General features: G+C 29.4%; 1 protein-coding gene across 1 annotated transcript in view; it reads left to right on the forward strand.

Annotated features, from left to right (window-relative positions):
• LOC136977539 (ras-related protein Rab-4B) overlaps positions 1–10,187 on the forward strand; it is a 32,382-nt gene extending 22,195 nt beyond the window's left edge. The window contains exons 4-7 of the mRNA XM_067273039.1: positions 525–587; positions 2,979–3,133; positions 5,149–5,244; positions 9,985–10,187. Of these exons, the coding sequence (XP_067129140.1) occupies positions 525–587; positions 2,979–3,133; positions 5,149–5,244; positions 9,985–10,091 (421 nt within the window). The 3' untranslated portion in view covers positions 10,092–10,187. The remainder of the gene's footprint in view (positions 1–524; positions 588–2,978; positions 3,134–5,148; positions 5,245–9,984) is intronic.
• Positions 10,188–16,780: the final 6,593 nt, after the last annotated feature.

Genomic DNA, 16,780 nt, shown 5'->3' on the forward strand with positions numbered 1-16,780 from the left:
TGCTAAAAATGAAATAAAAAATAATCAGAAAATGAAAAATTAAGGAAAAAACATCGATAATTAAAATTTTTTACATCGACAAAACACCACCTGGGCAAAAATATGTGAAACAGACGATAAACAAGACGATACCGTCAAGTGCTGACATCTGTTGTCGATAAATTTTATAAAAATCGATTTTTAACAGGGTAACGATGAATCGGTACCCTGGCTGTTTTGCGAAACAATTAGGGTAACGATAGATCGGTACCCTGGCCGGGAAAGGGTTAACCCTACATCACATAACTTGTACTTATTAGATTATATGAGTTATCAACATAAAATTTGGTAAGTGTGTTCATGTGTTAGATTTCTACTGTTTCCTCTGCAATTTTATCCCAGTGGTTTTCTAATGATGATTTTGTTTTTATAGATTACATGAAATTTAGATTTTTATCACTATTAACAATTAGTAGAGTATATCAATGCTGCATGAACAATGTTATCTAAAATAACATTTTTAAATATTTGATACTTATTTTTAGATCTGTAACTAGAAGTTATTACAGAGGTGCTGCAGGTGCATTATTGGTTTATGACATTACTAGGTAAGTTTTCATTTTTTTAAAGTATACTTAAAGTGTTGCTTAATTAAAAATATATATAATTATAATGAACTGATACAAAACACTTTTGTAAAAACATTATCAATCATCCCTATTTTTTCCATAGAAATGAGAATGGGTAAAACTTTCTGGAGTTTGAGATGAATTAGTATTACTTGAAGATATTTACAAACAAAGCAAAGAATATGGATTCAATCAGATTGAACAGGGTCCTTCTGTACATGAATTGCAGTAAATTATTTAAATAGACACTTGAATAGGAGGTGGATTGGATGACATGGACCAGTACAGTGGTCTACATGATTGCCAGATTTAACTGTCTGACATGAGGAATATTTAAAAATTGTCTATGAACAAGAACCAACTAGAGAAGATATGGAGAAAATTCAAATAGCTTGTGCAAACATACCACAAAACATTTTATTAAAAACTATGAGACATGTTCAACAGAGAATTGACTTATATAGTTTGCAAAATGGAGACGTGAATGAACATCATTTGCCATAGAAGAAAATTGTGACAGACACTCATGTTAATTAAGCATTCTGCTATAAGATTAATTAAAATTAAAAATACATTGCATAAATTTAGATAGCCTCCAGCTCTGACAAAAGTTTTTGTATCGGTTCATTATTTGAAAAAGAATGATTCCTATAAATAATAATTTTTTTAATGAAGTTCATAGATATACACAGACATCTATAAACTTCATAAAGGTTTAGGTATCTATGAAATGCATAAGGTATAGTAGTATTGTAAAAGTTCAAACACTCATAACTTCTGATAAATGCATCTTTTAAAAGAAAATGCTTAGATAAAAGTTTGTTCATTTGTGATGTAGAATCATAATATACAATAAAAAAAAAATGGAGATTTCCATTTAAGAAAATCCAATTCACTTCATTTTCACCAATTGTAGCACTGATGAAACTAATAGCTCCCCTTGAATTTTTGATTCAATTTTTTTTGTAGTATGCTTATTTTTTTAATTATTCCAATTTATTAAAATGGAACACGCTGTATAACAACATATACCTCAACCCAATTCAATCAGTAATATAATTTTGGAAGTTCCAGAAACACATTGCACATTTGAGTTATTAGTTTCACTCTGAGAATTTTACACATTGTTGTTTTAAGAATTTTTAAAAGAAGTTTGTTTTTATTGATTTTTGTGAACTTTTGGAAAGGGTTTTCTCTATAGATGGCATAGTCTCCTTCCTTATGCCCAGTCTTCCAGTTCAAAGTTTATCATTAATGGAATATGTCTGTTTGAACTTAACATGAAAAATAAAAAAATTACTTTTTTCCTACATTATAAGAGTTTATTTTGATAATAAAAATAACAATTATTATGTAGATGTATTTATATACTACAATTTAATGTGGCTAACTCGGCATATAACCTGGATCATTACATACACTGTACCACTGAAGCAGTATTGCAGCTTAGAACATGTTGCTTCAAATTTTTTCCCTTCACCCTTTCTTTCATTTCATTTTCCATTAATAATCCTTTATAAATATTATAAAATAAGTGAAACAGAACAAACAGAATAAATGGAATATTTATTCTGTTTGCTCTGTGTGACTGAATCTCCTAAATGCAAATAGCTGCCAAACACTCAATCTTTTTATTGCTTCATTTAGTTTCCATTTTATTTATCAAATAATAATAAAATATATTATTATTATTATGTTAATAATTCTCAAAGTTTTAGTGTTAATAATATCCAATGATATTGGTTTGAAAATAGATTGCTTAGATCTTGTTCACTGTAAAGAATTAATATATGATTCAATTGAAGTTGATTTCTATTTCTCTAAGAGGAATTATATATGGGGAAGTATTGGTAACTTATCAGCCTTCAAGATGCAAATTTAAATAGGAGTGTGTAATAATATCAATAAGAGAGGATTTATGCATAGAAAATGAATGGACGAGAACTAAAGGTGAGACAATGCTGTATATGTGCTTAATGATGATTTCAGGAAAAATTTCAATGGCAGATGCAAAGGATTTTCATGTTTTCTAAAGATGCTCTTAATAGCTAACCTACACTTGTTTTCAAATTGATTTTTAAATTCAGATAATCCACAAGTTAACTCGTGAAAATATAGTAATAAAATAGTTGATATTATTAACTAGCAAATAACATATGAACTATAAATGAAAGTCTTGAAATCTGTATAAATAAAAAAAATTTCGTATCCAGTCAAACAGGGGAAGGGGGAAAAAATTTGAGTTAATGTATTCCCTTAATCTGAATGATAAAATTGAATATTTTTAATTAAAATTAAAATTTTTAGTTATATAAAAATTAATGATGATAGTAAATTTTAACACAACCTAATTTTTTTTCTTTTCAAAAGCCGTGAAACATATAATGCTTTAACAAACTGGTTAACAGATGCAAGGACTTTGGCAAGTCCAAATATAGTCATTTTATTGGTTGGAAACAAGAAAGATTTAGAAGATGATAGAGAAGTAACGTTTCTTGAAGCAAGTAGATTTGCACAAGAAAATGGTATATATTTACTCTTTAAAATTAAAGAATTTAATTATTATAATTTATTTAGGTTTAAAATAATACATTAAGATAGATCTCAATGTTTTATACAATATAATCATTGAAATTTTTTCAGTAGTAATAATAAATTTTATATTCTTTTCATTAATTATGTGCTTTTGATTAAACAGAAGTGGTTAATATCAATTTTTTTAAAATTTACTTTTAACATTATGTGAGAATACAAGGGCACAGGGTCAATACCCTAATTGGCATTTACATGTCAAGTCATAAAACTCGCTCAGGTTGTCATTTCGGATGGCTTTTTATCAAGTGGCAATGGGGCTGAGCAAGTCGGCAGGTGTCCTTGGATAGACATTTATTATATTACTATGAGATACATGATGCTACACAAAGTTCAATACATAGACAGGTTATATGCGGTGGTTAAATGCGATTATATAGTCTAATATTTTACAAGAGTACTATCTACCAGCTAGGCCTATTAATTTTTGGATTTCTTCATTGATTTTTAATTATTAATTTTGCAATTTGAAATATTATAGCATCCATTTTAGTAATGTAGACACAAAACATTAGTCAACAGAAAAGAAAAATAAATTAAAATTACTGAACTCATTAATTATAATTTTTATGGACTTCATATTTTCCAATGTATAACTTTTTAGAAATCTAAATTTAAAAAATTTTGAATTGTCTACATATAAACTACTTTAAATCAGTAATTTTTAAATTTAAAATTACATTTGGCAGCCATTATAGATTTTTTTTTAAATATCCTAGGTTGGCAATACCACAATAGATAGTGTAGTCTATTGGAAAGCAATGCTAATTATCTTTAACATTCACTTTCCTAAAAAGAAAGACCTACAGTCTTTTCTCGGTGAAATTTTATTTATTTTGCTATAATGATAGTGCCAAAGTAAAAAATATTTATCAATATATTCTTAATATTACTATAATCCATGATTTTTTTTATTAGATATTGAATCAGGTCAGAAAATGCTGTCATCAGCTATTACTATTCTAGTGATGACTATTCAGCTTAATGTAGGATGGTTTATTTTACAAAAAATATAATCAAGTTTTTATTTGTTTTAAATAATAATTTGATTTTTTTTAAAAGCTTTACTTAAATATTTGTAGACCAGGAAGACTGAATGAAACTTATTAATCAGATTATCAGATTTATGTATAAAGTATAAATATCCAACAAAATCTGAATAATGATAGAAGAAAAGTGATACAACTCACAAAATATTTTTCAGAAGCAATTTAAGTTTGGTGTTATGATATTCAGTTACTATTATCCTTACGTCATTTGTGTCACCTACTGGTTATTATGTAATGTGTGTGAATTGTGACACTTCCTGCTATTTTCAACTCATTCTATTAAAAAAAACACACACACGCGCGCGCACATGCACACAAAAAAGTGTTTTTGAGAAATTATTTTTCTTTCTAGATGTGTAATAAATCTGTCATTTAAGTTTATTCTGAAACTTCCTTACAACTTTTGTTTCCACATGTTTTATATCTATTACAAACTACTAATTAGTCAATTTATATTCCTTTATTTTAGAGAAACCATTACTTTAGAAATCTAAAATAACCTTATGTATGTCAAGAATGGCATTTTTAGAACATTCTGTAAGAATTAATCCATGCTTTTTATGAGAATTTTTTATCAGATAAGACTGGTTTTTGAAAATATTGTAAATAGATATAATTTTGAAAAATTATAATACTTTACATGTTATTTTCTTCTACTGATGATTGACTGGTTGTTCATTAAGCTTACCTGCTATTTAGATGAAGCTATTAGCATAAAGTTAAATAATTGTAAAAAATAATAGTGTATAGATTTCTTTTTTTATTGTGTCATAATAAACAATGATTATTAAGATGATAAATTTTGATATTAATCACTAATGATAGAAAAAGAAATAATTACATCATAAATCAGATATTTATATTTCAAACTTGTATGAAGTTTTTTCCCTCTCTTACAGAATTAATGTTTCTAGAAACAAGTGCATTAACAGGAGAAAATGTTGAAGAAGCATTTCTTAAGTGTGCTAAGACCATTTTAGCTAAGATTGAATGTGGTAATTATTTATTTTATTTAGTTTAAATTTTCTTCTTTTAAATTTTTAAACTTATTTATATATATATATAGTATCAGGTTTTTGCATTTTTTTTTAGGACACTTCACTTATGATTTAAAGCATTCTTGTCTATCAAATTATTTAAATACAGTAGAATCTTGTTTTAACAGATTGCAGAACAATGATTTGGTGAGACCTGGGAAAAATCCAATGTGATTTTACCTCCTTTTAGTGAATCTGTAATTCAGAATAACTGATTTTTTTTTTCTGGCCTCATGTAAGGTAAACATCACATTTTTTTCAACATTTAATTAACAATTGGATGTTTCAGATACTGAATTTAAAAAAATACATTGCATGTGGTGCAAACTTTGCACATAATTGTCACAGTTCTCATTGCTAAAGTTGCAGCCACTCATTAATGCTTTCCTGTAGCTCATTGATTAGTGGTAGGAAATTATTTCAGGTTTTGTTGTAGACACGTGAATATCTGGAAGTGCTGGGGTGTTGCAGCTTGGGAATCTTGCACCTTAAAATCACATTGTTGTGTTTGCTTAAAGTTCATATTGATGATGCCACCAAAAGAAACCCAGAAATATCATATCACCTTGAAAGAAAGGATAAGAGCATACAGTAATGCAGGCTAGATTCGTAATTTTGTCTTGTCTGGTGTTTTTTTTTCTTGTGAACATAAAAGTTCAGCTTTGTAATCTTTCCATATTGAGATCTTTGTGAGGTCTAGATCAAGAGTCACAAACTGGCAGCCTGAGAGTCAGATACAACCTGTTAAGGCTTCATATCCAGCACATGGTCTTGATTTCTTTGATTTTTAAAAATGTTTCTAACATCTTGCGAGGATTAGAACAAAAAAAAATTCAAAAGTAAAACTTCAGCCTCAATCTCGCTAATTATAAACACAAAAACATGTATGTCAGACTTGGACGTTCAGCGCCACTTTTCTGTAAGCTTAGAAGTTTGGCAATGGCATTTGGAAAGTCAGTGGAATCATGCTTGACATTCCAAAGGCCATTGTCAAACTTCTAGGCTTACAGGAATGCAATGCCGAACATCCGACGTACACATTTTTGCATTTAAAACTTCGGCCTCAACCTCGCTATTGTTTGCATTAGTTGTAAACTGGCAACAAAAGGGCCTTTGTTACAGCCCTTTTTAAATTAAAGTATATTTTGGTTTGTCAAAATGATATTGAATAAATTCCGAGTATGATATCTGTTTGACCAGTCCTTTGCTGCATTTGAGTTTGAGATTCCTGGTCTAGAGCATATGGCAGATTGAAAGCAATCCTCGAAAATCATATTGACTATCATGTAGGCAGATTAAACTGCTTAGCAATATCAACTTGTTTTGTTTAAGAACAAAAAATTTTATGCAAAAGAAAAATCTGGTGACTAAGAAGCAAAGTGAAGTAAGATTTACAGATGGCAAATTTGAAGAACTTAATCCATATATGTAGCAAGCTCTCTTGTTAGCCAAAGAGCCTTAGATGATGGGACAAAAATGGGAATCTAGAAGGAATTTACTGCATTGAATGGATGGCTCTGGCTCTTGCTTGTTACCAGAAAGTACAGAAATCAAAGATGTTTCAAGAAGGTCCACATCCTGTCTTACAAGTATCAAAATAATAAATCTTGAATGACAAGTTAACTTTTTGAAGAGTTTCTTTACTCATTTGATGTGAACGAGCTTACAAAACAGGAGAGTAGCTCTGTTTCTAGATTGTTGTCCCACACATTCCAATGATGTGCAGAGGCTGAGAAATGTAGAGTTTTGCTTTTCCTGCCTAATTGCACAAGCTATCTTCAGCCCCTTGACCCAGGAATAATATCTTTCAAACAATGCTATATAGTTGGTCATCCAATATGCTTTGTTGCAAATGGAAAGAAATTATATCCAATGTATTAGACCAGATCTGTTGTAAGCCATACAATTCATTATATGTGCATGGGAGAGTGTAACTTCTCAAATTGTTTTTACCATGATGTCTTTGTGTAGTCAAGATTATGGACAAGACACTGTTGCTGATGGGGAGCACAAAATGGAGGATGATAATGCTGGAGGAAAATGCATGGGAATGTGGGTGAATGTGTTGGTTTTAATGAATCTGTAGAATTCAATGATGTCCTTTTTACATCTCGGATGTGTATAAGTGAAGAATTGTGTGAAGAGAGTCATCAGTCTGATATGATTGAGGAGGAGCTACTGGTGCCAAAATCTAGCAAGGCTATCAATGATAGTCTTTCCAAGTCATGAAGACCTTCCTGATGAGTTTTAGCATAAATAAACCAAGATGGTTTCATGATTTGTTAAAAAAACTTATAGTCATTAGTACTTCACTTGGACATGTACTGTACTTCGCCTCATACAGTTTCTGGTCAGCTCTGTATACAGTTTATTATACACATGTATGGCATAATGTATGATCTTGTAATATACATGTTTCTATAGAATAAAGGATAGAGATCTCAATAGACTGAATAATACAGATCTCAAGTAGCTGTGTTTCTTACATGGTGGGGTTAAAAAACATAAATCTTTTTGAATAACAGATATTTTCATGCAATTGCAGGAAATCTGTTGTTCATGATGTAATAGATTCTCAGAAGCCCACACAATCCATTAAAATAGATTCTACTGTATTTTGTTTAAAAATCTGTACTTTTATATAGTCCAATAAGATAAAAATGGCTATTTCTTTGTAAATTTAATCTATGCACAGTATTTATAAACTATTTAAACAGTATAAAATCTAAAAAAAAAAATATAAATTTTTAATTTCTGTAACTCCTTTTAATATTGGTGAGAGTTTGCCATGCGACCTGCGATTGGGTGCATCAGTGGCCAAACCACAAACCCTGTAATTCATGTGACTTACTGGTCCACTGTCAGTGTACCAGAAATGTGCAATGTGATATCCAACAAAAAGGGCTAGCGTTCCCAAGGATACTGCCACATCTATCCATGGCAATCATTCCTTCACAGACAGAAGTGGGTTTCATTCCTAAACAATATCTGATACCATTCAGTGATCCAGTTGCAAAGACGACAATACTGAGTCAGACATGCCATCCTGTGTTGAGTGGTTAATGGTACCCTGTTACTGGTTGCTGTGCATACAGCTCAACTTCATGCAGCCTGTTGTGAATGGTTTGGATAGACCCAGATGCACCCGTTGACAGTGACAGGTGGCTTCAAATGTAATATGACTTGGCGAATGGATCCCAACAGGCTGTTTCACGAGTCTGACATCTGTGCACTGTCATGCACTGGTGCAATTCATTCCCTCTTTGCATGTTCACAGATGTTCCTATGTCCATTGTGTCACACAACATTGGATTGCACTCATGTGCCCAAAATGTGTGACAACTGTGCACATCAACAAACCAAGACCGTGCAGCTCCAGGATACAGTCTCATTCTCCAGCTGTTAATCGGTGGTATTCAGCATCATCTCTGAAAACATTTTTTAACCTTCTTCAAAAGTTCAGCTGCCATGAACTGTAGCTCATGTTACTGTATCATTTCAACAGAAGTGCATGTGCTTATCAAGGTCATAGCTTCAAAATCTGCTGATTCATTAATAAACAATTTTGTAAAGTAGTGCAAAGATGGTTCTGTAATTGATAGCTGCATGAATCTGTCAGACATTCTATCAAGTTCCATGTGAAGCTTGGGAAATCTGCTACTGAGACCCTCTTCATCAGGCTTTCAGTGAACATTTGTTAGGTCAAACACAGGTTTTTGAGTAGCATGCGTGTTTCAAGACTGGTCAAGTGTCAGTTTAACGTGATGAGTGTTCCGAGCTGCCAACCACCAGCAGAACAGAGGGGGAATTTTTTTTTCAACATTTTCAACTAATCCATGAGGATAATCCATCAGCTCTGTAGAATGAAGTTAAGGAGCTTGCCAAAAGATTCTCATAGACAATCTGAACATACATCACATTTCTGCAGAGTTTGTGCCCCAGTTCCTGATAGGTGAACAAAAGCAGCAGCATCTTGACACATGCATTGAGCTTCATGAAATGGACGACGACAAATGAAGTTTCCTATTGCTGATCATTACAACTGATGAAACATGGGTTTATGGGTACAATCCCGAAAAAAAGTCATCACAATATAAGAGTCCACAGTCACCATGATCAAAAAAAAAAAGTATGCATTTCCGATCTGCCATATGGTTTTTTGACATTAGGGTATTGTAATAAAAGTCAGAATTGACTGTCATGTTTTGAGATGCTTAAGAGAAAATTGAGATGAAAAAGACAAGAACTGAGGCACAACTGCAATTAACTGTTGTGCCGCAGTTCCCAGCAATGTGCTAAGAGGTGCAAAGAGAGCACTCTTTGCACCTTTGTAGATGTTTTTGAAAACAGGATGGTAGTTGTTCACACCCTTCCTACTCACCTACCCGTGACTTTGCCTTATTCCTGAAAATGAAATTGAAGTTGAAAGGGCACTGCTTCAAGACTATTGACAAAGTGAAATTACAGGTGGTACTGGATAGCTGGTGGAAGAAGTATCAGGATGACTATATATGCTCCTAGGGGACTGGTGATTTAAATTCTGATAATTCTTCATATTTCAAAATGTTTACAGGTTAAACATAGCTTAGAATATTTGTATTGCATTCTGTAATATTAAGATTCTTTTCAAAATTTTTAAATTTCATTTAAGGCATCATTTTAATATAGTTTTATATTATATTGTGTAAAATATTTCAGGTGAATTAGATCCCGAAAGAATTGGATCGGGAATCCAATACGGTGATGCATCCTTGAGGAGGCTTAACAGACAGCAACAGCAACGACGACCAGAATGTGCCTGTTAAAAATTTAAGAAAAATGTCTGCCAGCACATTAGACATTTCTTGTGCTTATCTCCTTTTTAGTCAATAAATCTCATTTTGTGATTATTTCTAATGGAACCATTCAGTTTTGTCTTTCCTCTGTTTTCCTATGCGTAATATTAATTACGTTTAAAGATATAATTATTTCTGTGCAATTACAAAATTTATTTTTCCATCATAAGAATCTTGATAAAAGATATATGGACTCTAAAAAACACCTCATTTTGATTTTGCTTAGAATTTATTAAAAATGAGTAATTGAATGTTCTCTCAAGATGCTTGATACAAGATCAGCAGTCAATAGATTCATAATGAGAAGTACTTCAATTGACAATATAAACTATCTTTTTAACAAAATATTGAAGATTATAAATCGTTTTTTTATTATAAATAATAATTATTAACTAAAATTCAATAAAAAAAAATAAGCTTAACTGACTGTTAAAAACATTTATCATATTTGCTTTCATTTATATCCCATCCTCCAAACACAATACTTTAACAAACAACAACAAAATAAATTGAAAATTTATTCATATTTATGAATAAATTTTTCAAAATTTTAAATATATTAAAAAAGATGTTATGTGTTTAGTTAACTTTGGGCATTATAAAACATGAATTTAAAAAATTATAAATTTATGCTGTGGGTAGCAAATTTGAAAAGCATTAATATATGTATAAAGCTACAAAATTAATCACCACAATAATTCAATCATTGGTTTAAGACAGTTGTGGTTTATTTTTGACTAAGTGGCAAGAAAAAATGAACGGTTGTGATTATAACTTATTTGGATATTTGCAATAACATGCTTTTGGCATCATTAATAAATCTTGAAACATATGCACAAATGAAAATTTTCTTCCTCATATTTTTGTGTAAAATAATTATGTATATACAGTTTAAAATATAATTTACTTTTATATTTTTGTTTCCTATCCTAAATATACAGTGAAAATGCCTTGCAAACTTTTGTGATTATTCATTAGTTTTTAAAATGATAAACTTGTCTAACTAGTCTGTATATGGATTATGGATGAAAGTGTTTAAACTTCTGCCTCTTTTGGCAGTCAATTATAATCCTACACAAGCAAATATGTTTCTGCTTTGTGTGAAATTATGTACAATGTATACAAATGTCACTTGAATGTTAAAAAAACTCTTGTGTATATAAAGTCTTTTAATTAAAAAAAATAAAAATTAAAGTGTAAGAGAAATTATTTAAAATTTTATACATATTAAATCAATATACAAAAATAATTTAGAGTAATTATTAATTTGATAGATATAAATTGCATTCAATCCTAGAAAGATTGATGATAATTACAAGAGAAACGTTTCAACATGAGAGCTGATGATAAATTAGCAGGAAAAATATACAAAGATATATTTTTCCTGCCTAAATACAATATGGAAACTCACATATTGCACTACATATGAAATAAGTTTCAAAGTTTAATATTATCTGTTGGCAAATGTTCTTGGGGTGATAGAACAGACTTTTTCCTTTCTTTCTTTCTTTCGAAGACACAATGTAGTGACGTAAACTTAAAAAACACTGGGCGAATTTTTCATCCTTTTTATTCGGTTGGCCGAATAAAAAGGATGAAAAATTCGCCCAGTGTTTTTTAAGTTTACGTCACTACATTGTGTCTTCGAAAGAAAGAAAATACAAAACACGGTTTCTTCAAGACAGACTTTTTCCATTAAACATCTCAAGTAAAAGAAAGATTCGAAGACAAGGTTGGGAGTTTTCCTTGGGCCTGGAGAAACTTAGAATTATGCAGTAGTTCCTACCCCTTTAAATTTATTTTTAGACTGCTGATTATTATTTATTAATATTATTTAAGATTGCTTCTTTATCAATAAGTAGCATTCTTTATGTATTTTTTCTTAAAAAGGGGGTTAGACCGAAGCAAAACGTCTCCAGCTAAAAAGAGATCTTAGACATATCTAAATGTAACCTTTTGCTTCAATTCTGATGATAGTGATGTACAGCCAGCATCTAGGAATTTAAACATTGTGATCAAATGTGTTATTCAGAATTATTCATTAAAAAGTTATTCAAAAATGTTGCTAATAAGGGGAGGGCCAGATGTTCAGGTCTCCAATTTAAACGAAACTTGGTGAGCACATAATCTTAAACACAAGCAGCTCCTTGTCCAGATAATAGGACTCAATTATCATATGTTTCCAAAAATTGGGCTTCTGAAAATTTAGTGTTTAGCATATAAGTTTCACATCTCAGAGCAGTGATAGCTGAGTGAATAAGACACTAGGTACTAGAACTAGATGATGCAGGTTTCAATCTTCGGAGTTTTAGTTTGGTTTATGTGTAACATTATTATTTTACCACATCATAAGCATTATTATTACTCGTCTTCATGTTTAAAGCTTTTAAAATGAGATTAAAAATTGTGACGTCATTTCCTGTTTAGAGAAAATAAGCTGCTGTAAATTTAACCATTTTATGTCATAAAATAAAAACTTATTTCTTCACATTTATTTTCACATATTTTGCATAATGTGTCCTCACAAGCAAATAAACTTCAGATGTTACTGCACATGGACGAAAGTGACAAGTGATATGAAAACAGGGTAGCATAGTCGCAGCATTTTATTTTTTTAATTGTTAATATTATGGACAATTTCCTCATGTAATCAAGTTTGTTACACTTCAAATGTCAAAACATCACAATATCTGAAAATAAATATGAAGAAAGTTTTATTTAACAACATAAGAGTTAAATCTAGAGGCTTGTTTTCAGTAAACAGGAAATGACGTCACAAGTTTTAATCTCTTGTCTTATAAGCTTAAATGAGAGGAATAATAATGCCAAGGATGCTGTAAAAGAATAATGTTACACATAAAAAAAAACTAAACTAAAATGACAAAGGTTTGAATCTACATCAACTAGCTCCAGTGCCAGCTTCTCATCAGCCAACTGTTCAGAGTGTGGAGATTATCTTCTATAATCACTCTTCTGATACAGTTTTGGTGTCATAATCATTCTCTTCTGGCTCTTCTTCTATTGATTCCTCATAACCTGTTCTAAAGCTCCATCCAACCCCTCCTGGGTCAAAGCTGTATGAGAGCTAGAAACATTATTAAAGAATAGGCATCCCAAAAGCTGTTTGGTATATTCTCAAACTAATATAAGTCTAAGAATTTATTGAAACCTATGTGATTGTTAAATAAAGATATATAAGCAATGGGTATGCAAAAAGTAAGCTAATCTTTCAAATACATTAAAAAATAAATAAAGTAAATGCAAATTATACTTACATCACAAGGCACATAGTGTCAAGTACACCACAGATATGATACCACCTAATTCAAAGCTTAAACAACTAAATGGTTAGAAACAGGAAGGCCACTTGACATATAGGTGGTGACATGCTATGAATAGGAAATACTGAAATGCACTTCTGCACTACCTATGTACAATGTTTTAAACAAGACATTATAAACATTTTGCAGTGATTTGCCATGGGCATACCTCGAAAGGGTTTGACTAATTTTCTTAATTATAAATGAAAATGCAAATAAAATGAACAATCACACATTATCAGTACAAAAATTTATTTTTGAAATCAAAATACAAATCACACAAAGTAATTAAAACGGAACTTTGGTATTGAGCATTTGTACAACACAAATTATTTTAAGTATTACATTTTATGATTTGTTGGGTGGTCTAAGTTATCTACTCAATTTTAATCAAATTTTCCGTAATTCTAAAGATAATTATGAAATAAATAATTCACTTGAAAATATTAAAGTACTTTGGTGTTCAGTTGTTCAGAATTTTCCAAATATACAATAATTAAAAAACAAAAAAAAAATGTACCATTAAGAATAATTACTTTTACACTGCTTAGAGCAGTTTTATTCACATGATTTAATCAATAACAAGACTTGTACACATTTTAAGATATTCAATATAATAAGTAATTGATAAAACATGGTATTGCATTTGTCATTTAAGATGATATTAAAACATTTAAGGTATACATATCATTAGATACATTTTCTGGACAAGAATGACACATTACTGATAAATTTTACTTGTGAAAATAATCTCACTAAAAGTACACATACACACACATATATATATACATATACACATATGTATGGTTCAAATTATAAATAAGCAAATGCTTAAAATTTTCTTAAATGGCATATTTTGTTTTTATAATTTGGCTTAGAATAGCATAATACAATTTTTTTTTTTTTTTTTGGCAAAATATTTTGTACTTTCAGATGAGCATTATCTTTATGAAATTTGTTAAAATTTCTATTTTTAAAATAATCTCAATTTGATGTATGATATATTCAAATGTTTATAATATGAATTCCTCAAATTTTAATTTGTAACAATTTATATATTTGCATTAATCAATCATTGTTTAATTCATAGCAGTAATAACTTTTTAAATAATTGTTGTTACTTTGTTCATTAATTAATTGCACTTTTTATGTGCATATAACAGATTAAATTTTTATTTCCCAATATGCTAATAATAACTTTTTGAAATATTATATCATTTCAATGACTACTTTATTTTATAATTATTTGGGCAAAATTAATATTTTAAATTTATAATTACTCTATGAGAAAAATGTTTTTAGATGCAATTTCCTGATTACCTGTACAATCCCATATGATTATGGATGATAAGAAAAATGTTTAAAAAATAAATTGTCGCTTGAAAGCAAGATTTTTATATGACAGTTTAAAAACATACTTTGGAAATAATGTCATAAAAATTTATTTTTTAAATTTCAATATAAAAATAAAAACAAAATTCTAATCATTTATCTCAAATTTGAATCTGAGGTAGACTGGAATTAAAAAAAAATGAAATTAAAAGAAAATATATTTGACATCCACTGCATTTAACATCTATTTAAATTGACAGTTAAAATGGTAAATGTAATCTTTGGTATAATTTTTATATTTTTTATTCATAATTAAAGTTTTAGTATTTTATTGATTTTAATTCATTATATAAAAATGTTTTGGTTTGAAAATTATTTTATATAGAAATTCATCAGATGAACTAAAATAAAATCTTAACTTAATATGAATTTTATCTAATTTTCAACAATAATTTCTTAAAATTATTGTATATATAGTATAATAATTTTAACAAATTATCAAGTAGAATTATAAAAGTAGAAATTAATATACAATTTTAGAATATGTACTTATAATTATATGTAAAGAGAAACATGTACAAAATATAAAAAATATTTTTGTATTTTATAAATATTTTTTAAGTTTTAAGAAAGTAAGTATTTCTTTTCAAAATTTTTGAAGTATTTTGTGTATTAATTTTATTAGACTATAAATATCTAAATAATAGCTTCATAAACACAGCATGTCAATATTAAGTTAATTTGTTAAATTTGAAAGGTATCATAATTTCCTTAAAACCTCAGGTAAAAATTTGTCTAAAATTATACCAGGAAATGTACTAGAGATACATTCCCAATTGGAAAATCGAATAAAAAAAATTCATTAATATAAAAAGATTAATAATATAAAACTCAATAAGTTTAAGAAACCTTAGTATGACTTTACTTGCTATATATCTAAATTAAAGAAAAATAAAGCCTTAAAGCAGTTTAGGAATATGTCAAACGAAACAAATCTTATAAACTACATGAAGCTTAAAACAATATATCATAATTTGTTAAAATCCAAGAAAATAAAATACAGTCGACTCCGCATAAGTCGACACCCCAAGGGGAAGTGGAAATGTGTCGAGTTATCTGATGTGATGACTAAAGCGAAGTTGGAAGAAAAACCACAAAACTACAATTAGGAAAATACAATAGTGCATTATACAGTAGTATAGGCTTACAATACATTGTGTCCTCCATTTGCAATTACTCTATAGATGAAAAACTGAAAAATTCATTTAGTGTTGTTTGTTTTGAGCACTTGACTGTCTTGACTTATTTTTTCAAAGATCACGAACGCCTTGAAAACATCATCTTCACAATTGTCAATTGTTGGCAAGTAACGTCTAAGGCAAGAATTCTTAATGCCTCTGGCATGAGAAAATGCAAAATTGGATTCTGGTGTGACGACGATGTAGATTGTATATTTTCTTTTTGTTTATCTGTTATTATTTTATACATAAAAATACACAAAATGTTAAGGCATTTTTATTAATATATATATATATATATTAATATTATTAATATTTTATTATATATATTAATTATATATTAATAAATAAATCAACTCCCCCTCCTGAAAAAAAAAAAAAAGTCCACACCACACGTGCGGAATGAATTCATTTTTTCAGGAGGGGGTGACGACTTATCGGAGTGTGGGATGGCAAAAGTATGTCGACTTATCCAGTGGTGACGAGTTAAATGGTGTCGAGTAAAACCAGAGTTTTTTAACATTAATGCCTATGTAAATCAGCCGGGACCACAGAAAACTGACTACTTAACCAATGGTGTCGAGTTATCTGGGTGTTGACTTATGCGGATTTGACTGTATTTTAAAAATCTAGAACATCAGTTAATGTTAAATAAAGATAATACTCTCTTTAGGTCAACAGTACGAAAATTACGTAAACAGGCTACTGATAATCAATCGCAAATTGACTTTTTAACCTGGTCACTCTATTATAAAAGAATAACTGCTAT

Source organism: Centruroides vittatus, unplaced genomic scaffold, assembly GCF_030686945.1.
Source record: "Centruroides vittatus isolate TY-2023 unplaced genomic scaffold, ASM3068694v2 contig_1114, whole genome shotgun sequence".
NCBI lineage: Eukaryota > Metazoa > Arthropoda > Arachnida > Scorpiones > Buthidae > Centruroides > Centruroides vittatus.